Here is a 24,238-nt window from a genome sequence, read left to right as displayed (position 1 = left end):
TATAGCATTTTACACTGGCAGCAATAGCTGCCTGCTGTCCATGGTTTAGTAGTTCAATGGCAATGAATGGCTGTTAGTAGGAAAACAAGAGTTTTTAAAATAGATACTTTTTGAGCAAAAAGTCTGTTTCCTTAGGAAACACTGTCTGTTGGCTGAGTTTTGTCAAGTATAGATATTTGACAAAAATGAAAGTCACTATTAAAAAAAAAAAAAAAGCGCCTGCTTGAAACACTGACTTTTTGAAATGTGTTAATGGCTTCCTTCATCATCTTGCAAAAGGATGTAAAGATCTGTGTTTTGGTATTTTAATTATATTTTGTTTTTCTACTTAGAGTGGAGGAGATGTTTCTACAGCTTAAAGAGGTGCATAAGAAGGTATTTTTTATCAAGGAGTCTTTACTCTCCCTGGACAGCCAACTAGGACACTTGCAAGACTTATCTGCCTTGACAGTGGACATCCTGAAAGTCCTTTCTGCTGTAGACACCTTGCAGGTGGAAGAAGCCTTGCTGGCTGACACAAAACATCAAACGTGTAGGAAGCTGCCACATAGCTGGAGCAATGCACTCTGTTCTGAGACCTTGAGCAGCCTGAAGTGTTTGTACGACAAGAAATACCACTACTACAGCATGCCACCCTCCCTCTTACGGAGCGTGGTAAGGAGTCCTGGTCCATCAGAGTGCAAAGACCATGTACGGAGGTCTCAGAGTAACAAGGTAATAGAAGACAGCTCTCGAAAAGTAGAGATAGAAGGTGACACACCCACTTCAGGAGTATCCTCTGAGACTAAGTCAACCCTTAGGTATGGACAGTTTTTGCTGGTGCCCCCTGACCATCAGGGAGGGTCTTTGTCTGAGGATGTCACCTTAAATTTCTCCTTTTTGAGCACTCCTGCCAAGTACAAGGATGAAGTGGTCAGAGATGACCTGCAAAGTAGCACTGTGGTGCAGCAAAATTTGCCCAGTGTCAGCCTCATTGGAAAAGAGACAGAAGATTATCATTGGAGCCAGAAAGACTTTGCTATTCATTTGCCATCAGAAAAGACTAATGCTGTAGAGTCTGATCATCCTCTGGGTCTCCAGCCACCGCTGGATATTGAAAAGAGTGCAGCATCCCCCTGTGATGATGGGGAAGAAACTGAAGGTGGTTATGTGAACTGGGGGTTCTCTGAAGGTGATGAAAAAGGCGTTTTCATCTCAGATTCAAAGAAGAAAGCCATGTACATACATTCCTCCAGTGACAGGGACAATAATTGCAAGAGCAGTCCTCTCAGGCATGTCCAGTTAATAGAATCAAAGTCCTTCTCCTACAACTCTGACTGGTCACATCACAGCAGCAGCAGCATCTCTCAGAACATGCTGAAACAAAGCACCTCCTTCTGGATCAGCCCATTCCAGAGGGACTGGAGTTTCTGCAGAAGCAAGAGCTTACAGTCCCCTAAGAAAGAGAGATCAGGGAAAACCTGCAAGGCTATAGGCGGTAATTATAAAACATTACACCTGTACAGTATCTTTTACTGGAGAGTCCTAGACCTTATAAAAATCTTTCATTTGCACTGATAAGATATTAGCTGCAGTTGATGGTAGTAGCAGAGGTTCCAGAGTTACTCTTTCACTTTCTTTGTTGTGGGTCTGGCAGTTGTTGGGAATTTCTGAAGTGTGCCTTGTACCCAAGCTGTGATACACCTATGTGTCATCCACCCTGATTCTCCCCTTCTCATGAGCTCTCTTTGTCTGTGGTTACACAAATGGAGTAACAGAAGGATTGTGCTCACTCTGGGGAAGTCTCTTTGTCATGGGGATCCAATGCAAGAGTTGCAGGACCCAAAATAAATTCCACGATCCCATAGAGATACATTAGCATTATCGTAGGTCAGATGGGCGCATGGAGAATGAAGAGGTATACACTTTTGTAGTGAGTTTAAATCCCTCCCTGCCCACCACGAAGTTTGCTTACCAAGAACTAAAGTACAGCAAATTCTTGTTCTAATTATGATTAATGTGAGATGATGGATAACACTTCTTGTTTTATATCTTGTGATGGTGCACAACTGTGCACTGAACTGCATGAGTATTAACTTTGGATGTCACAAGTCTTTCTCAGCTTGCCTTAGAGATCTGCCAATTCTCAGTCTTACCTTAGTAAATGAAGCTCTCTAACTTAAAGGTGGTTTTTTGACTCTTTTCTGCAGAGTCTTTACGATCCAGTGAGCTACATCACAGTGAGGCAACAAAAGCAAAACAGCAAAACAGAGACAGAAAGCCTGGGAGAGGAAAGAGGAATCAAAAACTCCTTCAGGTGCCGGTATGGGCAGATGCAAGAGAATCACATATCTCAAAACTCTTTTTCATTCATTAAGAGCAGTTTTGCAGTGTGATTTAATTGAAAATGTATACATTTAAAATGCTGCACACGAACTGGGGTATCTCATGTGTGTGTCTAGCTTTGCTTCAGTTTTCCTTTTATTTGAAATGTGTGGGATTTCCCTTTTGAACTTGTTGATGATCAGGGACTTTGCTAGATAGTGTACTGGAGTGATATGGATTTTACACAAGAATAAATCAGTCCTTGCACTTCAGTTGTCAGGAGAACTTGAGGAGGCTCCATAGGATCTAGGATAGACTGAAGAAGGGGCCATATCCAGGTGGTATACAACTGTAAACAAGGAAGCTAGGCCTCATAAGGTTATCTCCTGCCTACAAGAGTCCCACAGTCTTTTTTGATGGCAAATACTTTGCATGTTGCAGAAACCGTATTGATTGTGTCATATGTATGGGGCAACTTTTTGTAACTGTATCTGTGTGTTCATATATAAAAATCTATTTATAGATTTATAAAGAAATTCCTAGTGTCTTTGTCAACTAAAAAGAGTTATCACTGTTTAATGAGATGAATGCTGAAGACTGTTTTGTTTACAGAAGATGCTCAGGTCAGCAAATACTCAAACTTTGAGATCAAATACCTCTGAATGTATTAGGTCTTGAAGTTCAAATATGTTTAAATAGTGTGAGATCTTTCATGAGTTGTATTTACTAGACAAATACAACATGTCTTCTGCAACTTGTAACAAAAAACTGGAAAACCTGTTTCTTGGTTGGTAGTATGTTCATCATTGGCATTTCAGTGATGCTCTGAAAGGCCACACCATAGGCTATCAGAGGAACTGCAGAGATGCTAGTTATCCTGTAAATTGAGTATTGTTTTGTCGCTGTATTGCCAGGTGATTAGAGTGGATGATTGTCCCCAGAACACTCAAGTGATCTCAGAGCCTGCAGAGATCAATGTCTGGGATGAGCAAGAGAAACACAGCAAGAATTGGCTCACCGTGTCTAATTTCAGTCAGCTAAGTATGTGACATTTTGCAAACAGTGAATTTCAGAACAGTTTTTAAAAAGAGGCAGTAAATATAAATCACGAATTCAAGTGTCATCCACCATTTTCACCTCATGGCATAATTTCCACAAAACTAGACTTTGGTTGCAAGCACACATGGCTTGGTTGTTTGCTGCATCATTGAAGAGAGATATAGTTTGGATGGAAGGTCAGTTGAATCTTTCTGGGAGCACTGCCTCTCTTGCATGGAAGACAATAGAGTGCTGATCTCGGGAATAAGTGGGAAGAAGGAGGGTGGTGTCTTTGTCTCCTCTCCTGAAGTATCTTTTAAAGTGGCATCCTGGATAGTTGCAAAAATAAACTCATGATTTTCCAGGACATTTACACTCAATGGCAGTGCTGTGATACTGTATTTTCTGGCAGATCCCCTACTTGCATTATTCATTTCTCATTGCTCAGAAAGACATCCTCCAAATGGAAGATATGAATTTTGTGTTGTCTTTTTTGAAATGAAAAGGAATGACTTCCTTACTCTTCTTTTAGTAATTCTCCCTCTCTTTCATTCTCAGAAGTCCTTTGTATAGTTCATCTTATCGTTCAGCTTTGCTGTGATGTGGCTCACTGCTTTCATCCTGAGAGCTGCTGGGAGAAGTATTGGGGAATGGTGTGACTCAGTACCTCATGATCTGAGGAGGGCTGCACTCCTCCCAAATCTGCTGGCAAAGAATGGAAATAGTCTGTTTTATCCCTTTGAAATTCTGTTATTGTTTTTATAAAATATGGGTTTACTTGGACAATATGGTATATACATATTCATTTTATAGCACTGCATAGGTATTTAGTTTATAATGATAGAGCTGTTCATTACACTCTAGAAACAGCTGACGTGCTCTTTTGGCTAGGTCTGGAACGCCTCAGTTTCACGCACCAGAAAATGAAAAAGCACGACATCGGTAGGCATACCATACCATTCTGTGATTACCTGGGGCATTCTCGAGAGGTAAGACCTACAATTACACATCCTAGTCCATAATTTTGGCTGGGATGAGCCTAGGGTAGCTCTACTGTTTTCACTAGATTTGCCACTACAGGTTCTTTGTCATGACATACCTCTTTGAGAGATGAGGTACTTTGTTGTCTGCTGGCTCAGTCTATGTGTGCGAGTCAATGAATAATTTAACATCTATTAACACTCTACTAAGATTATCAAAGTAAGATATTAAATTATTGAGTCACAGAGTTGTTCTGAATATGCAGTTAGTCAGAAATGGCATGTGCGTTGATGTTCCATTAGGCAACGCCTGAGCACACAGCTTAGTCTTGAACCTGTGGGCAGAATGGCTCAGAAGCAAATTTTGGAAAGTTAGCTACATAGTGTTCACTCTATCACACAGAGATAGTTATTTCTTGCAAAACAGTAGTTAAATATTGATAAGAATTGCAAAGTGTAGATTTCTTAACCACTGGCTTATTAAAACATATTTTGTGATTTAACAGAATTAATTTTCAACTCCTTAATCTAAAGGTCCTCAGCCTGTGGAAACCAATGCGATGGAGCTAGACCAATTTGTATTTCACAAGTATAAAAGGAAATAAAGAATAAGTTAAGAAAAGGAAATGTGAAAGTATCCTTTCCTTTTTATTTTCAACAGTATGAAAGTACCCTTCCTTGTCTGTTTTACTTCTGGCATGATTATTAAAATGGTGATCTTTTAAAGCTTAGCTTATTTTTCACTGTAAATGTTATTATTTGCCTTTTTTTGTCTGGTTTTTGTTTTTTTTTTTTTTTTTTTTTTTTTTTAAGAATAAAGATAAACCTGATAATTTCAGATATACCAGTGTTGTAGAATTTGAATCCCAAATACCGGGAAAGAGAGCTTGAATGTCAGTTTTAAAAATGGTGGGGTTTTCTATGAAAAAATGAAGAGAAAGAGAGAAATAGAAATAAATTTACTGATTTTGTATTCTGTAAGACCCAAGCTTGGAGTATAAATCAATAAATCTTTGAAATGTTGAACACAAGATCAGACAAGCAAAATAAAAGTAAAGTCAGGAAAACTGTGTGAAAGAACCAAGTCATCTGGTGCTTCAAAACTCATATGAAGATATTCTTGGGTAAAACTCAAGAGTAGGATTTTTAAAATTCTCAAAAAAAATCCAGTGATGAATAGCAGTATTGGAGTTATGCTGAAACCAGTCACTTTCAGAACATTGACTTCAGATTATTTATTCTTCCAAGATACAGTCTTCAATACCCACTGAATTATTATCCCTCTCTCTAAGTCCCCTCTGGACTATGAAAGTTTATATTTATCACTGAGATGTAATAAAATTGCTGCATCCAACTGTTCCACTTGTAGTATGATATATCTTAAAGAAATCTCTCTTCCTGAAGTGGCACTTCTCAGATTTATCTACTGCATACTAGTAGTTTAGGAATCCCAATTGGTAGGTAGCAGGGAGCAAAGCAAGGATGTGTGTAGGAAGGTTTTTAAAAGATTTTTGCATCTGCAGATCAAGCTATAAGGTCAAAATATGAGAGAAATAAAAAAAAAGTTAAGTTTCAGATTAAATTAGAAGCTGAATTTTAGTTGATTTATCTTTAAACTTAGCCGTCTCTGAACATTTTTTGGAGGGCCCTTTTTTGTTTGAGAATTGAAATCTGCCTGACTGCTACTCAGAAGAAAAATTCTATTTCTGACTAGCACATTAGGAGGACCTAGCTGACCCATTTTTATCTAATATTGCTGGAAGTTTAAAAGACTACTTCAGTATTTCTTTAAACAAAAGACCTGTAAAATATGTGATCTAAATATCACTGGAAAGCTGCTCAGTGTGTCACCTTCTTCTGTTATAGAGGTTTAGAGTGAATTTTATTTTCAACAATTGTAGAGCCAATCCCCAAACTGGAATTTTCCAACATAAAGTTAGTTCTCTTATACTGTCCATTTTAGAACATCTTTAACAAGCTTTTGTGAGTGTATTGAGATATGGGTGGGTACCTGAGCATTTCGTTCAAATGTGTGGAGGCAACACGGAACACTGCAATGTGAGCTAATTAGTTTCATTTTAGTGTAGGTTTGGCAATACTGTGATTCACCTGCCTATCGGTGTCATTATTTATGTTAACAATAAGCATATCAATAACTGTTTTTAAGACTGTATCTTTCTGAGCTGTGCAGTGTGCATATTATAGTGATGTGCATATTTTACCAGTAAAAGTATCTCTCTTTTTTAGGGTTTGAGTAATAGAGTATTTGGAAATATGAAGAAAAGTAATCTGAACAGGAACTCCTCGTATGTATTATTAGCATATTAAGATACCCTTCGCATGTTTTCAGAAAGAGATATCTAATACTGTCTGCAGATTTCTACTTCAGTTTTTTTTCTGATACTTCATATGAGAAACTTATGTGAAATGAAGAGTTAAGACAATTCAGTTTTTTAAGATGCTTAGGGGAAGCCTTGTTACTGGGGATAAAGGAGATCCGTTTAAACAAAGTGTATGATATTGGGTGGAATACACACCCATTCCAATTCTAATAATAATCCAATTTTCTATGTCAGTCACTAAGATGACAGTCAGACTTCATGATCTTAAAGGCCTTTTCCACCCTTAACAATTCTATGATTCTGTGGTTTTACGACCATCTTTAACTGACCATTTTTCCAATCTAGTGAGCATGAAAAGTTGCATTTCCTTGCTGTGCAAATTATATGTTTCTTTTTTTAATAATTAAAATACTAGCAGCTCCTGAAAGCTTCTCTCCCTCTCTGATTAATGTCTTTTGTGCTGAGTTGCATAAAATATGAAATACTTACCTTAGTTTTCTTCATGCATTTTCAAAAGTTGTTAAGCTTTGATTATATTTGGTGAAAGTATACTGGTTTCACAAATGGTTTTCATCCCCCCCCCCACTTGATTAATCGTTATCTTAATATTAGGAGTATTTTTACCACATGCAGTGCTGTCTGTATGCTCCTTTCCTTTTCTTTCTTATTTTCGTCAATTTCTTTTAGATTGCTCTTATTTTTTAGCACTGTGGATGTAATAAATAAAAGATACTAGAAAGCTGTCACATCCTGTGTGATTTCACCATGGGGAGAGGGGGAAAAAGATTACTGTGGGGTTTTTTTCGGTTTTTATGCATACTGGTGTGTGTGTGAGAGGGCTAGGTGAAGTTTTTTTGTGGGTTTGGGTGGTTTTCCTTTTCTTTCTTCTTTTTTCTTTTTTTTTTCTTTACTCCGACTCATTTGTAGGTGGTAAGCAAACCACATATGTACCAGCAGGACATACAGGCTCTTGAGTGGCCTGATTCTGTCACTTAGTCAGTTGTCCTCAGTTAGGATTCTTTGGTCTGTGAGGTGAATCGTATCTTCTGTGTTCTGTGAAAGACTGCTTTAATGGTGTTACTGATGCAATAGTCTTTTTGTATAAGCAGACTTGTTAATCCAAAAGCCCATCAATTTAAAAAGTATGTTTTTATACATACAGAAGTGGTGGTAATGACACGTTAATATATCTCACATTGATTGAAAAATGAACTATTGTGTATGTGATTGAAGGGTCTGTAACTGATACTGTTATTGCAGTGTAAAAGATACGAACACCAGTGCAGAATCCAGAGCAGCTCTACATAAAGCAGAGAAAGAAACACGCAGAAAAATGTGTCACATCTTCAGTACCTGAAGGTGGTTTGCTGATTGCTGCGTTGAACAAAGTTGCACTGAGGGTTGTTTTGGTTTGTGATTGCTGATCAAACCTTTGTGAGTTTAGCCTTCACATAGATCACATCTCTTTATATGCGATCTATGTGTACCAGTATTAGCTTAATGACGGAAATTTCAGATTAAAATATCAAGTATTTGTTTTTAAACAGGTTGAGAGCTTCAGAGGAAACTGACAGTAAGTTTTTCATTGCTTGTCACTCATTTTAATTCCTATTTGCAAATCTCACTCTGACAATTATGAACTACAAAATCCAAAAAGGAAGTTAATTTACTGTAGTCGAGGGTTATAGGAAAATGTGCAGATATTGTTTCATTATTTCATGAAACAATACAAACAGTTAAAAACTTTAATTTGTACTTTAAGGGGTTTTTTTTTATGAGGACATGTTTTTCTCATAATAACTGCCTAATCTTAAATGGAAAAATCTATTTTTATTCTAGTCTGCCCAGTAATTTCAGCAGGAAAAAGATCTTTAAGATGATGGTTCTGCTTTCATCCCTTACAGTAAAAGAGACCTCCTGAGTTAAACAGGGTGTTAGTCTGAAGACAGATTATGATATAAAATTTTAATGTATGTTTGATTTTTCAAGTTGCAATTTTGTGTAATTCCTCCATTTGTGTTGTTTACCTGAAATTATGACAACAGTGGAGGATTGAATTTATTTTGAAATGTCCAATGAAGAAATTCAAGGTTTTAGTGAGGAAATAGTTTGTTCGTCAAAAGTAGAGTATTAACATCTGATGAACATTGTTTTGATTATCTTATTTTTTCAGAATTAACAGTAGTACAGTATATATAATTTTAAAATCTGGCATTTTGAAGAACTCTTTTCTAACCAAACAAAATTATTTCATCCACCTAATGGGAACATGCTCATTAATGTTGGCTGTATTAAAAACATCTTTCTGTAAAACCAAGATTTTTGGACCAAAATTTGGTCTGGTTGAGCCTGTTAAATATGTCACCACATAAATTGTTTGCCTGCTTATATTTTAACACCATGTTAGATGCTGCAGGTTAATGGGACAGTATTATTATAACTTTGGTTCATTAATATAGTTAATGGAATGCTTAATGGCTTAGAAAAATCATGCCTTTGGGAGACCAAGAAGCATGGTGGACAGCAAAGTTCTTTTGTTATCCCAGAGATGTAATTGGCTTAACATGTCCTTGAGACTAATAACACAATTTTCCCACCATTTTCCTGAAGAAATAAGTCATCTGTCTATATTACACTGATAACTGAAATCTGCCAATATACAGAACATTACAATGTACTTAAAGCCAATTAGTAATTCTCCTCTTTGGAATCCTGAGACAGTAATTCTGATTAATCTGTTTCATGACAAACTCTAAGATGGAAGGAATTAAAAAATCATACATTTATGTCTTTTATAATAATTAATGTAATGATCCTTTAAAAATTATTTCAGATGTCTTCGCCTGCTTGAAAACATCTCAAGATTTGCATCATCACTACTCAGGTAAGGAGGAGTGACAGCACTGTGGGCACAGACCCTGACGCCTGGGGTGGCAGATGCCTGAATCAGCTTTATTGAAAAAAAACACATCTGATATATGTATGGGGTTTGAAAAGTAACAAACGATGTTAAACCAACTACATACATGCATTCCATGGAGCGTGTGCAACAGAGTATAAGGAACTACATTTCCCAGAATGCTCCTCAGCATTTTTCCTGTAATACAATCTACCACAGCAGAGGCACCAGAATAATAGCTGAGAAATTTAAGCAATTAAAAAGAACATTAGTCCTCCCCTTGTCATCTTCTGTGATTTTCATTTTGAAGAGTTGTACAATTGACCACTGCTAAGAAGGTTCTCTGTTAATTCATGCCTAACACTTAAGTGAGAGCATTAGTAATTATTTTCTTGCTAATAATTTCTCTGTTCTGGGTATTTATGGCAAATCCAGAGCAGACTGTAGATAATCACTTTCAGAATATCATTTGAAACAATGAATGCACATCCAGTTCCTGAGGGGGCAGAAGAGGTGCTAATTTGTTGATAGCTGTCACTTCCCCTCACACCTCCCACACTCTCCTTTGTACTTTCTAGAATTCTTTTCTTCAGTAAATTGGTGCTGTACTACTTAATCTGTGTTTTTTACCTATGAACTCCTGAAAATCTGGCAGGGAATAGATAATTTGAATGCTGATTTCCTGCAGTCCTGTCTTTTCCTGAGCTGAGTGTACACAGATTATCACATGAGGCGTGGATTTCAGTTTTTCTCAGAGGAGAGATTGCCAGTAGATTGCCCACAGGACTTGACCTCTTTTACAGGAAGGGCTGGGGTAAACCAGATGTAATAGCAACCTCCTTAAATTCAAAATCTACATTGTTTTCACTGGGAATAACACCTCCTGGATTTTAATGAATTATACAGTAATAATTTGTCTGACATGTTTGCGTTGTTGTAGTGATTAATTTGTCCCTCATTGGGTTTACTATTTGAGATGAGGTAGGATTTTTTTAGCACAGATGAAAGTGGTTTCCACTATGAGTTGTCAAATATCTTAAGAGGTTGCAGTGTAGTTTTCTTTTCTCAGGAAGACCTGGATGGAATTTAGCCAACTAAGCCCAAAAATTGGACACTAAAATCCTATACCATATATTGCTTATGCATTATTTTTCTATCATTCTGAGCAAGCAAATAAAATCCTGCCTCTCTGCACATCCAAAAGAATTAGATTTTTATCCCAGATTCAGCAGCTGGTGCAAGTCCATGTTGTATGGCATCTCAAGGTTGTAGAGTGACTGCTGGCAGGGTCTGACAGATGGCACAGGTTTGGCCTCTGCTCTGTTCACAACCTTGTCCCTGCTATGCACTAATTTCATGATCAGAGCATGCTCCTGGTCATCATCAAAGGAAGATCATGATTTTCAGTCCATGCTCCCAGACTAGTCCGAAGTGTAGATTTTCTCTGATGAGACCCTAATTCATGGGTTGATGAGTCATGGGTCCCCTTTGCTCTACCCAACTGGACTCAGTAATCTCTAATTAAGTTCTGCATGGAGAAGTAATCTTAAAAGAAGGATAGACAATGTACAAGCTGTGTAAGAGTGCCACCATGGCTTTTTCGGTTACTCTGCAGAGAAACACAGCTCTACTGTGGTTCATTCTTATTGCCTAAAATTGGCTCTTAAAAGAAGCCTCTAATACTCAACTTGTGAGTTTTAGCAGGCAGGCATTCTTTTATTACAATATACTGGATGATTTAAGCATGCCGGGTGCACTGGTAATCACTTTGCCAAAGTGCACAGGGAGGTATCTTCACTACAGCATTACATGATTATTTGTTTTTGGCTGCCTGTGTTCTTGTTACATATTCATGAAATTTCCCAGCACTTATTGAGGGTCTCCGGTGGTCTTCTCTGTCTGGAACCCCTGAAGTTCTAAGTGACCACCTTATGAACTTCTTCAGGACAATTCACCTGGTTGTAGAGTAACTTGGTGTTGCTTGGCTGGCTGCCTCTATTCCCTTCTTCATTGTTTCTTCATTTTGCTTGGTTAGTTCGTTTAAATCACTTGGCTTAGCTATATGTAGTTCCCATGGTACATTCTGTTGCAAATACTATTAGTTCTTGTTACATCTCTAAACCCTGAAATCGCTCTCTGCTTTGGATGCTAGTTTTGCTTTCAACCATCGAATAGGCAAATTAGATAGAACTGTAGCATCCGAGTTGCCTCCTAGTTCTACCCTCTTAACCCTTTTTGTGGCTGACTTTACACCTCTCTCCCCTTTCCTGATAACTCAGTTATTGTGAGGACTGATTTAGTTGACTCTGAAATTTTGAAGGTAATATTTTGAAGCCTAAGTAATAAGCTGCAGATAGGGAGATATAATAATGTTACTGATGTTGCTTGACAAGAAGCCCAGATGAAGAAACAGTGCTCTGTGCAAGGGAAGCTTGGATTTTCCTGTCAGGCCTTTCTAAATCTCCAGGTGTTTTTGAGCCTGACGAGATAGGCTGTTGAGGCGAGTGCATCTCACTGGCACAGTGTCAATATTACTGGATGGAAATTGGCAGGAGCAGAAAGCAGCAGCAGCCCTTGGTGAAAGGAGGAGGATAAGGAGGTAGCAGAAGCAGTCCTTGTAGCAGGGTGCAAGGGGCTCTCCCAGAGAGCCTGTTTCTTTGGAAGGAAGGAATTCATGAATGGTGAAAAGAGCAGCAGCTGATGCTTGTGAGATACCATGGGTGTGTGTCCTGTTTCTGGCCAGGACAGGGCTAATTTTGGCAGTATCTAAGAGGGCATGGCTAGGACCCAGAGGTTATTCTATACTACCTCATGTCATTTTCCAGGGACAGGGGAATGGGTCCCTTCTGGGTCAGGGTAACATGGCTGAGGTTCGTGTATTGCCGGTTTCCATGTGGTAAGCATTCGCGTGTGAATCATTTGCCTGTCTTGTACCCTCTGTTATTAATAGTGTTGCCCATTTTCTTATCTGCTCATTTTCTTATCTCATTGCTGTTTCCAGTAAATTGTTCTTATCTCAAACCATGATCTCTACTTTTTGTACCTTCGATTCTTCTCTCCATCCCACTGCAGAAGTGAGAGGAATAGGGAGGGGGCAGTGAGGGAGCAGCACATGGTTTGGAGTGTTTCAGTGGGAACACTAAATTGGGGAATACAGTTCCTAAACCATGACAGTGTGCAAAGGGGAGTTGTTGGCTCGGTAGAGTGAATGGTGATCAGATCTGACACAGGATCACACTGGTTTTGTACACTCTAGTGTACTCCTTAGCTTTGTACACTATAGTAAAGTGCCACCAGGTGTTTTTGAAGTTCAGCCAGCCTGTTTATTCAATATAGCAGTGAAATCTATGTTGTTTGCAGCTGTTGAAAGAAACAACTTAATGAGACTTGCTCAGACTATACCATTTACACCAGTCCAGCTCTTTGGTGAGTACTAATTTCCTGGTTATGTTTTTTTGCTTTATAAATAGTTAGTGCATTATCTTTTTAAAGACTCTGTTTGAGAAATTGTCTTGGACTAATTTCAGCAATTATTCTTTTTGAAAGACATGAAACAGATAAAATTTTAGTCATGCACTAATCTGGAGACTTTGAAGGTTGTCTTGTCCATCTCCCTCTGTGGTCCATTCAGATCAGGTTGCTGACACCCTATACAATTACATTTTGAATATGTCTATAAATGCAAATTCCTCAGTTTTGTTGGGCAACCTCTTCCAGATTTTGACTGACATAGCTGTGAATCTAGTAGTTTTTCTGGAATTTGTTGAGGTTTCCCTTGCTATAGCTTGTGTCTGTTGGCATTCATGTGGTTGCTGTCAACCTCAGAGATTACTCTAACTCCATCTTCTATATATCTACTAGGATAGCTGAAGACAACAAAAAGTTTCCCCTTATCCTTGATAACTTCATTCTCTCTGTTTGTCTTTCACATACAGACACAGATGTAAATAGATGTATAGGATACACCAACAAGAAGAAAACCAGATATTGCTTTAAAGGGCACTATTCCATAAACTATTGGGAAGAGATCTGAAGTTAGCATGTAATATTGACTTATAGCAGCAGAAGCTCTGTCTGAGATCTAGGTGCCAGCTTCTCAATAGGTAGAATATTTTGTCTCACAGCAACAAATTGCTGATACTTGCAGCATCATAGGATTTCTTGAGACCAGATTGCTGCAGATAATTAATATAGCTATGAGCATATTGAACATTCTAATCTTTGAAGCTCCCAGGAGATACTTTTCTAGGTATTAAACTATCAAAAGGTAATAAAATGAAGATTTAATGTACGATTAAAAAAATGTTTCTAGTTACAGTATCTTTATACACATGTCCATCTTTTACGTAAGACACTGTTCCAGTTGCTTTATTTTAAATTAAAATGTGTGTAAATTGCAGCATTCAGCAGCATCTACATTTATGCTTATTGGTGCAGGTAAATTTGAGAGTGGGAAGGAAATCTACTAATCTGAATCCAGTTTATCGTTGCTTATGCAATTCTTTGCCATTTTGCAGATGTAGTTACCTTGTCACACTTGCCAATGAAAACCTGTTTCTTATGAATTAACAGTGCAAATAAAGTGAGTTGCAAGAAGGAAAAACAGATTTAAAAAATCACTCTACTTTTCAGTTTTCAGTTAAATGGTGGCAATAGAAAGGTGTCTTGATTCGGCTGCAGAGAGGAATGATACTATAACTACAGAGGGAAACAGAATCTAAATGAGTTTAAGCTCACTAGTTTCCGCTTTCAGAAAAAACTAGCAGGAGCAGAACGTTTGAAACATTTGTGCATTGCAAATGACATTGGAATTTCTAGAAAAAAAAATCTAATCTTAGTTTAAGATACTGAACCTGTAAGCTTCCTGTTAATTTGCTTGAGCTTGTTCTAGTGGGAATGTCCTTTTGAATCTAATTTGGCTGGCTCATCTCATTGTGGCCAAGTCATCACTTTTGAAACAACTCAGCTGTCTGTCTGCACCAAAAGGTGGCACTATTGACTACAGTCTATTTTGTATCAACTACAAAATTAAAGGCCTTGAATGGTATAATCAATAACTATTACATGCTTTTTGCTTGATATCATGATTTTTTCATAGATTTATTTTTAGCTATTATTTTAAAATATTATTTTAACTATTATTTTTAAACTAAGATTTTAATTTTTTTTCTAACAAATTCCAATGTTATTTGCAATGTTTCAAATTTTCTTCTCCTGATGATTTGTTTGGGTGTTTGTTGATTTTTGAGGTTTACTTTGTGAAACACAGTAAAAAAAAATACCGTGTGTGTTCCATGGATCATGATTAACTTAAAACAAGTCTTACTAAAAATTCTCCTTCCACAAAAGTGCATAAAGAGAAGGAGCTCCACTCAGTATATTTAGATTTCATACACTGGAGATAAAAATGATAACCATTTAAAAATATTTGCTTTTAAATTACTACTATAGACTAGAATATGTGAGCTTTGTTTCTGTGGAAGTATTTAGGAGGTCTTAAATCCATCTCTGTTTAGAGGTGGATACAAGCTCTTTGGACCAATTATTATTTTAGTAGAAGAATGTATGTACTAAATCGTGTAAGTTTAGGCTGGAGAAGTTTTCAGACAGATGAATGGTTATGCTAAAAAGGCTTTCTTCTAAAAAAGTGTGGCTTACAAAGGTGTGTTAAGTGGTATGTATACCTACTTAAGGACTTCAAATCAAAATGCAGTTCTCTCCTGTTTCTGCAATATGTCTTCTGCTGACAAAACTTCTTTTTATTTAAGCTGGAGAGGAAGTGACAGTCTATCAGCTAGAAGAAAGTTCACCTATGAACCTTGATAAAAGCATGTCTTCCTGGTCCCAGCGTGGTATGGCTGCAATGATCCAAGTCTTGTCACGGGAGGAGATGGATGGGGGTCTGCGGAGGGCCATGAAGGTCATTTGTACTTGGTCTGAGAATGATGTATTAAAGTTGGGACAAGTATTTATTGTGAAGTCTTTTCTGCCAGAGGTGGTTCAAACTTGGCAAAAGATCTTTCATGATGGCACAGTGTTACATCTCTGCCTGAGGGTGAGTTCAGAACCGAAGACACTGACTGGTCTAGCCTGATGTTATATTGCTTACATGTTAATTGTCTTCAGCATGGCTGACATGTGGTTTGATGTTATTTTTCGTAAAGAAAAAAAAGTTTTAAGGAAGATATATCTCCAAGTGTAAGCAATATCTAATCAGTGTGTGTGTATGTTTCTCTGTTTGTTTTGACAGATTCATGACACCTTTCTTCATGAAAATGAAATTGGTATTTATAACATTTTTTTTTTTTCAGGAGATCCAACAGCAAAGGGCTGCCCAGAAGTTAATCTATACCTTCAACCAAGTGAAGCCTCATAGTATTCCCTATACTCCAAGGTAAATTCAGTGTCTTTAAGTATTAGGTGCCAAAGGTTTCTCTTTTCAGCTGTGTCCCAGGTCTGATTCAGCCTCCTTTTCCATAGAGGGTTGCAATGATAATGCAATGATAATTGCAATAATAATGATAATGTCTAATGATAGCTAATAAACTTTTAAGAGGAAAGTTAGGCAACTTGGAAGTTTGTATTTGTAGCTGCATATGGTAGCAAAATAAGCATACTGTTCCTTAAGCAAGAATTGCCTTTTGTACAATTAATATAAAACAATTTGGCATAGCTCGTTTACAGTGGGCTGAAGTAAATCAGATTATATTGTTTGTTCATAAACTATACTTTTCTGATTGGGTGCTTTGTTTTGAGAGTTATCAGACCAAGAGAGCCTTTGTTCTCTCTACCATTTTGTACCTTCTGCTGTTCAAAATACTCCTGCTAGGGAAGACATTTTGGTATATTTGCACTGCAGCATGACTTTTGCTGGCTGTGAGGATGCTCATTACCTTGCCAGCTCTTGATAGATGGTATTTATGTCTACAGGTTCCTAGAAGTTTTCCTCATCTACCGCCATTCAGTGAACCAGTGGCTGACCATCGAGAAGTACATGACTGGTGAATTTCGGAAATACAACAACAACAATGGAGATGAGATTACTCCCAGCAGCTTGCTGGAAGAGTTGATGCTGGCCTTCTCTCACTGGACCTATGTGTACACCTGTGGGGAGCTCCTTGTCCTGGATTTGCAAGGTGACTGCTAGCATGTGATCGCTATTTGAAACCAAATGAAAAGCAATTATCTCAAAAGAGAATTTAGTACTGAGGAATGGGCCAAATTCTCAATTACATGAGAAAACACAAAGCTCAAGAAAACCCTGAATATCTGTTTGATGCTGGTAAATGAGAATCTGTGGAAACAGTCTATATTAGTGTAGATGTAATAGGAAAATAATTTTGCTTCAGATGCCTCTAGGCTGAATGAGCAAAAGAGCAGTTAGATAAACTGTACAGAAACACTTCAGCCAGCTCCAGAAAAACTGTTTCACATATTACAATGCATAAAAATGCGTTTAAAGTATTTTCATTTTTCATAAGACATAAAAATTACAGGGATTCAAGTGTACCCATGTGTATATGCACACTTAATATATAGGTATATCTGTCAAAAGAGTGTGAACTGCTATCTGCAGTTCTTTTCCTTTTATTGTTCATATTAATAAATCTGTAAGCAGTTTACATAAACTGTAAGCCTGAATGCTATTCACAAAGTCTGATGACTCCTTCAAAGAGCATGGGATCACTTTACTGTACATATGTAAGTGGGAAGATGGCATATCTTGAGGAGATAAACAGTTGACAATGTTCAGAAGACAAACATCACCCATCAAACCATATAAACACTATTTGTCATTTCTGTCAAGGGAAATGTTTATGGGTAGTCAAAGACTTAGCATATTTACATTTTACAGCATCCAGTAGCTGTGAATTACAAAAAGACATACTTATTAAGCAATTCAGCAAACCTATAATTCCATCCTTGCCTTTAGTCGTTTTAGCTGCACATGAAAAAAGGTACAGAGAGAGTAAGTGTGTCTTCACTGTAGTTTACAAGAATTTGCCTGAAGTTTGCTTCGGCTTCTTATACAACTCTTGACAGTTCCAGACAAATTGCGTTGGCTCAAAACTGAAGAATTTAAACATCCGTGTAAATCTCAGTTTTCATCTCAAACTAACTGAAATCAAATCTAGTTTGGGCCTTATGTTTAATTCTCTAATCCGGAGCTAAGGAAAAGTACAAAGGCTACTCCCTTGAAGTTCTAGAAGGATGAATTTATATCACAATTTATTATATAATATCAGAACCATCTCCACATGCATATATATAGACTGCATTTTCCTAATTTACATTAATTGAAATGGCCTTCATTGCAATTTGGGGGCATTTCAGTCACATTATGCTATTACTGAAAACTTTACCTTTTTTTTTTTCAGAATATAAATTTATTATATTTAAATAAAAATAATTGCATATTGTGTGGTCATATGATCATAGATTTTTCCTTAGTGTAAAAACATAATGATTTCTTCAGATATAAAAAAAAATGTTTTTCGTAAATGGTAGTATGTCAATAGTTTGGGGAAAACTGCAACGTAGATATCACATTCAGGTATCATAATGGCATTTTTTTTTTTAATATGGCCACCCAGATGAAAAGAGGGATAACAGACCCAAACATCTGCGCATCATGAAGTTGTGGCTTTTTGTGTTTGTTACCTTGAAGAGAACGTGTCTCTGAGAGTAGATCTGTTGATATCTGCAAGATCCATATCTGATGATCCTTTATGCCAACTAAAATAACAGTGTTTTGTTGGTCACATTTTACTTAGTTCGTTGAGCTTCAATATAACATTTACTGTATTTGCATACACCTTCCATCTACACATAAATAAACATCAAAGCAGCTGAAGTCAAGACTGTAATAGGAACTATACATGCTTGCCAATACTTAATGGATTTTTATATTCATAGCATTTTCTTTTACGCTCATGACCACTTTGACAACTTATGATCTACTGAAAATGGTTAATTACATTTTTGTTAAGTGCCAGATTATGAAATCATTACTATCTTCCTTTGTAACACACAAACACTATTGATTTGTTGTAGGTGTTGGGGAAAACCTTACAGATCCATCTGTGATTAAACCCGAAGACAAAAAGTAGGTTTCTTTCTGATGAAATTATCATTCAGTTTAGACATAATGCCAATATTCTGTATATTTAGTATGTTTTTTTACGTTTTGTGTGTGGGATTTAATTATTTTTCCGTGGTGTTTGAATTAAATGAAAGTATGATGCCAATGGAAAGACTATATCTTCTCCTGTGCTTTGGCGGACTGTAAGTGTTCCATTTCTCAGCATGTGGTGACAGGCATATGAAGGTGAGGAGAGTCTGTGTTGCTGTGCTGGGAGCGTAAGATTTTTCAGGGGCTATGCAGGGAAAGCAGGAATGGGAGATGGAAGACCTAAACAGGAGATGTACATCTCTTCACAAATTTGTACCAAAGGAGGTAATAAGTAACTTGAATGTGGCAGTCTAGTTCCCCCTGCCCAGTGAGGCACTGTTTCATGGAGTATATGGGACCACAAGGTCTTAAGAGGATAAGGAGAAGGCCTCTTGCAACACTTAAGGCCTTAGTGTTGCATTTAAGCATGCAGTGTGTTACACTTTCAGAGCTGTGATATGGAGATGTGGAAACTTACAAAAATTAGAGAGACTACATACACAGAATGCCTTCGTGAATCAAATTTCAGGATCAGAACTATGACCATTCTCCCATTCTGTGACCTTGCTCTGCAATGGTATTTCCTGTAGTGAGAGCAGAAGCACTGGTGTTGATGGCTGCTCTGCTACAGGCTACCCTTCCTAAACCCACGTCTCTCCAGATGTTCCCTGACATCTCTGCTCCTCCGCTCTCTGGTGCTAATCTTGGCTCCCTCTTACTCAGCTCATGTCATCTGATTGAAGGGAAGGAAGGAAGGAGAGAGGAAGGAGGGAGGGAGTTCAAGTAGATTTTTTTAATATCAGTGGTAGCATAAACTGTAATAGTTATTACTGAAAACAGTGGCTAGGCATTGAGCACAGTACTTCACGTGGCAACTCATCCTATCCTCTTTAGAACAGGGATAATATTTATCTACATTATTTTGAAGCTTATGCTTATTAGTGTCCTTCTGGATTGTTTTTGTTATTAAACAATTTTGTCATGATTACTAAAACTTGATCATACAGATCTTATTTTCAGATTTTTTTTAATCATCTGCAAAATAGTTAGTCCTAGTTAGAGAGCAAAACGTTGATTAATTAAGCAAAACTAGCTTGATTTTCTTATATTCAGGGAAATCTTCAGAATAGCAAGTAATGAAGAAACACTTTCTAAAACAGTAGTATCAATAGTAATGTGAAAGCTCTGTCTTTGCTTTAACCTTCATTTTCTCACAGGAGAAACATTTCTGACAGAGGTAAGGTGTGTTTTAAGTTTTCATTTGTAAATAAGATACTTAATAACTAAGCCTAACCTGTACACTGCCTCAAAAGTTGCTTTGAGCTCATGTTCTTCTAGAAGACTGGGAGAAAACTGGTGGCATTTCACTGATGGGGCTGATTCAAATTTTAGCATAACTTAGAGTTAAATTATCTATCTTTTGGTTCTTCAACTCCATTGATTTAATGGCTCATGTCATTGTCGTGTCATGTAAGTCTTTTTAGTTATGCATTCTGCATTCTGTCTTGAAATGGCAAAGGCATTTCCAATGGCGAAGTGTGACCCGTATCTCTGTGACAGTGCATTGTGTCTTGGTTTTATATACAATATCAAGATAAATATAATACATCTGTTTGGAAAGTATGCCTGATATTTTGACAATGCAGACATATCCTGACCTGATGTAAATCAATGTAAGATCTCACCTAGTGGACATGCGATAAAATGATAAAGGTATAATGTTCGAAAAAGATTTCCTTTAAGAGCAGATGTAATTGAGGCACAGCAACAAGCTTTTAACACAGTGCAGTCCTTGCAGATTCCTGTATCCCCCAAACATTGAGGAGACTTGCCACATAGGCAGTACTCTGAGTGCTTTCTTTAGCATATACTATTTGCCAAATGCACAACAAAGTGCATGAGAGTGAAGTTTTCAGTAACATTAAGTGCAGATTCAGAGATGAGGAAAATGGTGTTCTGAGTTTCAAATTGGAAAGAACTGATGCAATAGACCTACAAAGAGAGATGAGAGAAAAAGTAATCAAAAATCTCATTACAACCATGTGAAGAGGAGTCAGAGGTGCTAGGTCTCTTAACTCCTTTTTGAAAGCTCTCGAGCAGATAGTGATGGACTGAAGTTTTTACTGTTGAGTGGAGACTATGATCTCTGAAGCTACTCATTAGCATGTGTTTTGAAGAAAAAAATCTATTGAATTTCACCAAACTGTGCACTTTCAGCCAAAGATTTTCCAGCTGGTTTGCTGCCACCAGACAAAACATCTATATGAAATGAACTTCTACTCTAGAAATCTACACAACTGAAACAGGTGGATTGGAGGCTAAAACTACAAAAATATACTGAATAAATTACTTGAACACCTCCATGGAAAGATGCTACTTGTCACCAAGCCCCCACAGTCCTTTACCTTCCATTGATAAAGCCCTGTAAATATCTTATTATCTGCTTTAAACATTTTTGGCTCTGGACTATTGAGGAGCGCTCTCTGCTTCAGCGCAGTCTGTGTAACCTGCTTGGACCAATGTCATACAATCTGGTAGGCATTTATGGAGCATAACTCTTAGGTAAGGTTTAGCAGAAAAGAAGGAACATATTTTGTTTTTTTCAGCCCATTAGCTCACATTAATGCACCTGCTTGGGAAATAGAAAAGCTGGGCTCAGTATTTCTCTCTCATTGAAAAAACAGGCAAACCTCGAATAACCAGTTGAGTGACCCAAACAGTTTATCTGGGTCATTCCTGGCTTTACAGGTCTTGTATAGACAAATCTTAAAGTCTTCCAAGGATGACCTTAAAAACCTCCCAGAGCATCTGTTTTCAATAGTTTTATATCATGACTGTCTAAAAGAAGTTTTCTGTTTTTCTTACGGAAATGTTTCTTTCTGGTCCTGTTTACTGTCAACACAGAGAAGAAAAAAATTCAACAAGTCCTCTTCTCCGAAGTTTTTTTTATTTGTTTGTTTGTGGTTTTTTTTTGTTTTGTTTTATTTTTTTCATATTAGACTACCCCCTAATCTTTACATGTCATGGTTTCTAGGCTGCTGATCATTTCCAGTTTATCCCCATATTTCTTGAAATAGATTTCCAAACTTAAATGCAGTATTCCTCTTGAACCATTGCCAGTACTGGGTAGAGAGGAAGGATTACCCCATACATGTTACAAAAAAATATACCTGTGAGAAAATATCAATCTGTCTCGAGCTATTTGCTGCATCTCACATGGAGTAATTTTAGATCAGAGGAAGCATCATAGTGGTTGTGTGGCCTTGGAATTAGCAAAATCTTCTCAATTTCCTATACTTGCTCAAGCAAATACTTCAGTACATTCTATTTCTACTGGCATTTCACCAGATTACAGCAAAGGATATAAATGATTATATAGGATCATGTCATTTAAAGTGTATATATGGCACTTGATTATTAATTTACCTTTTGCCTTGTTTGATGTGTTAATTTGCATTAAAACATGATTAGCCAAGTCCTTCAGAGGATCCAGGAGACATATAGTCTCTAATGTCTGCCAGAAATTAAAGAGATACTAAGTTTTGTATAGTAGTTTTGGCCAATCATTGCTTTTCTCCTGTGTGAAAGGGAAGAGTTTCATATTTGAAAACTGCTTTCTTTAGACAGAATATATTTTTGCTGGTGTGAATTACAGATAGATTTGAGAGAGTTAAAATCTTTTTCTATAGCTTCTCAGAACTGTAATTAATTTCAGATTTTAAAATGTGCTGTTTCCACTCTGCATATCATTAAAATGAAACACTAGCATTTGTAAAGTTTCCTTGGAAGTGTTTCTTGAGTGCTGTGTTCCATAATGTCTAGAATGTCAGTTAAATTCTTGAGAATAATGGTGGAGCGATACTATAATTAATAACACTGATATTTCAGACTACATTAGGAATCGGTTATAATTTTGTGGTACTTCTAATACATGTGTGCTTATAGCTCACTTCCATTTGTAATTGTGACGGCTTCATTCAGAATATGCAGTATGCTTTCACAAATGGATTCCCTGGCAGCATTGTTGAATTGGTCAGTGTGACCAATTGTATGCACGCAGGTCCCCCAGATACCAGGCCGCAGCTAAGGATCTAGGAAAAGTTTATTTCCAGAAGTCAAACCCACTAACAAATACGGTGCTAATTTACATCAGGCAGATGCAGAGTGCCTGTTCTCTTAGTGCCTTTTACTACAAAACCTTTCATATGCGCAATAGAACCCCAGGCTGTGTTGTCCCCTGTGCTTTATGGCCTGCCTGGCACCCCTGTGGGGGCCTCCAGACATGTCTGTGAGAAGACTATCTTTTCTTGTAACAAGGATTCAGCCTCCCTGGCAGGCAGAGGGAGTGACACACATAAAGCTATTCATGGAAAAAAAATCTCCCAGGCAGCAAAGTTTCCCTGAGCAAACACTATTTTTTCCCTCCTTCTTCTGAAGGTTGTTCTACACTTACAGTCAGAGCACAGATACATGGAAATGAGCTCAGGAGGAAGACAATAAATTTTAAAACTTCGCCTATAAGCAGCGTACTGTGGGTTTGTTTTTTTATTTTATTTTTCTGTGCTGCATATTGATGTGACTAGGGCTGTGCTTGCTTTTGCCTTTCTGTTTTTAAATAAGGTTAAAATAAGTCCTTGCTAGTTCTGGTGTGTTCCCAGGTGCATACCATCAAAACTGAAACCAAACTATTTACTTGATGCAACAGAGTCACTCAGATTATGGCATACATCATCAAAATGTTACTGTGCCCAGATTTCCTTTGAGCATTTTAGTAGAAACTGCTGGGTCTGTCCTGTCTCCATTTGAGAAAAAGAGTAGTGTGGGGTATGTATAGGCTAATATTTTACAGGAACTGGCAGATTTTTTGTCTCAGAGCTAAGAAACTTATGATGTATATTAATCTTTGATTGCCTTGTTACAAAGGGCTAACTTATCTCTCATTTAAAAAAATAAAAACCATTATAATCTCCCTCCCCTATAATATCTACTTTATTTTGCATTCATTGATTTTTAATATTTCTTTTAGATCTGGAAAAATGGTATTTGGACCAGCAAACCTAGGAGAAGGTGCAATAAGAAACTTCATTGCAAAGCATCATTGTAACTCTTGCTGCAGGAGGCTGAAACTTCCTGGTATGCAAAGTAAAAATTAATTTTTAATCTATGTACAACTTTTTAAGTCCAGTAAAAGTAAAGGCCTAGGTGTGCTATAAAAGCAAGAACTGAAATTCTGTTGAGCTGAAAGCTTATGATAGGCACAGTCTTTACATGCAAAGGCTCTTTTGCCTAGCATGTAAGGGCTTGAGCTCCCTAACCCGATACTGGCATTCAGCATGAAAACTTCTTCTCATTGAATTGTTTCTCTTACTTTGCGAAATTTAGCCCATTTTTCCAGTGTCGTCATTACAGATAACATCAGTAATTTTTGGAATAAGAAAGAGTAACAATAGAAAAATTGGCAATGCATTAGCTGGAGAAAACTCACTGGGTGTTTCCTGGTCCT

At 37.3% G+C, this 24,238-nt stretch overlaps 1 protein-coding gene across 1 annotated transcript in view; it reads left to right on the top strand.

Moving 5' to 3' along the window:
• Positions 1 to 24,238, top strand: part of TRPM6 (transient receptor potential cation channel subfamily M member 6) — a 58,012-nt gene that overhangs the window by 29,247 nt on the left and 4,527 nt on the right. The window contains exons 17-29 of the mRNA XM_051789308.1: positions 333 to 1,477; positions 2,190 to 2,302; positions 3,219 to 3,345; positions 4,234 to 4,331; positions 6,570 to 6,628; positions 8,212 to 8,237; positions 9,498 to 9,548; positions 12,924 to 12,989; positions 15,332 to 15,618; positions 15,875 to 15,957; positions 16,494 to 16,699; positions 18,618 to 18,669; positions 23,762 to 23,868. Of these exons, the coding sequence (XP_051645268.1) occupies positions 333 to 1,477; positions 2,190 to 2,302; positions 3,219 to 3,345; positions 4,234 to 4,331; positions 6,570 to 6,628; positions 8,212 to 8,237; positions 9,498 to 9,548; positions 12,924 to 12,989; positions 15,332 to 15,618; positions 15,875 to 15,957; positions 16,494 to 16,699; positions 18,618 to 18,669; positions 23,762 to 23,868 (2,420 nt within the window). The remainder of the gene's footprint in view (positions 1 to 332; positions 1,478 to 2,189; positions 2,303 to 3,218; positions 3,346 to 4,233; positions 4,332 to 6,569; positions 6,629 to 8,211; positions 8,238 to 9,497; positions 9,549 to 12,923; positions 12,990 to 15,331; positions 15,619 to 15,874; positions 15,958 to 16,493; positions 16,700 to 18,617; positions 18,670 to 23,761; positions 23,869 to 24,238) is intronic.

This window comes from Manacus candei, unplaced genomic scaffold (assembly GCF_025592945.1).
Source record: "Manacus candei isolate 608988 ecotype Guabito, Panama unplaced genomic scaffold, ASM2559294v1 h1tg000027l, whole genome shotgun sequence".
NCBI classification, from domain to species: Eukaryota; Metazoa; Chordata; class Aves; order Passeriformes; family Pipridae; genus Manacus; species Manacus candei.
The sequence above is the reverse complement of the archived record's forward strand: the minus strand, read 5'-3'. Positions and strand labels throughout refer to the sequence as shown.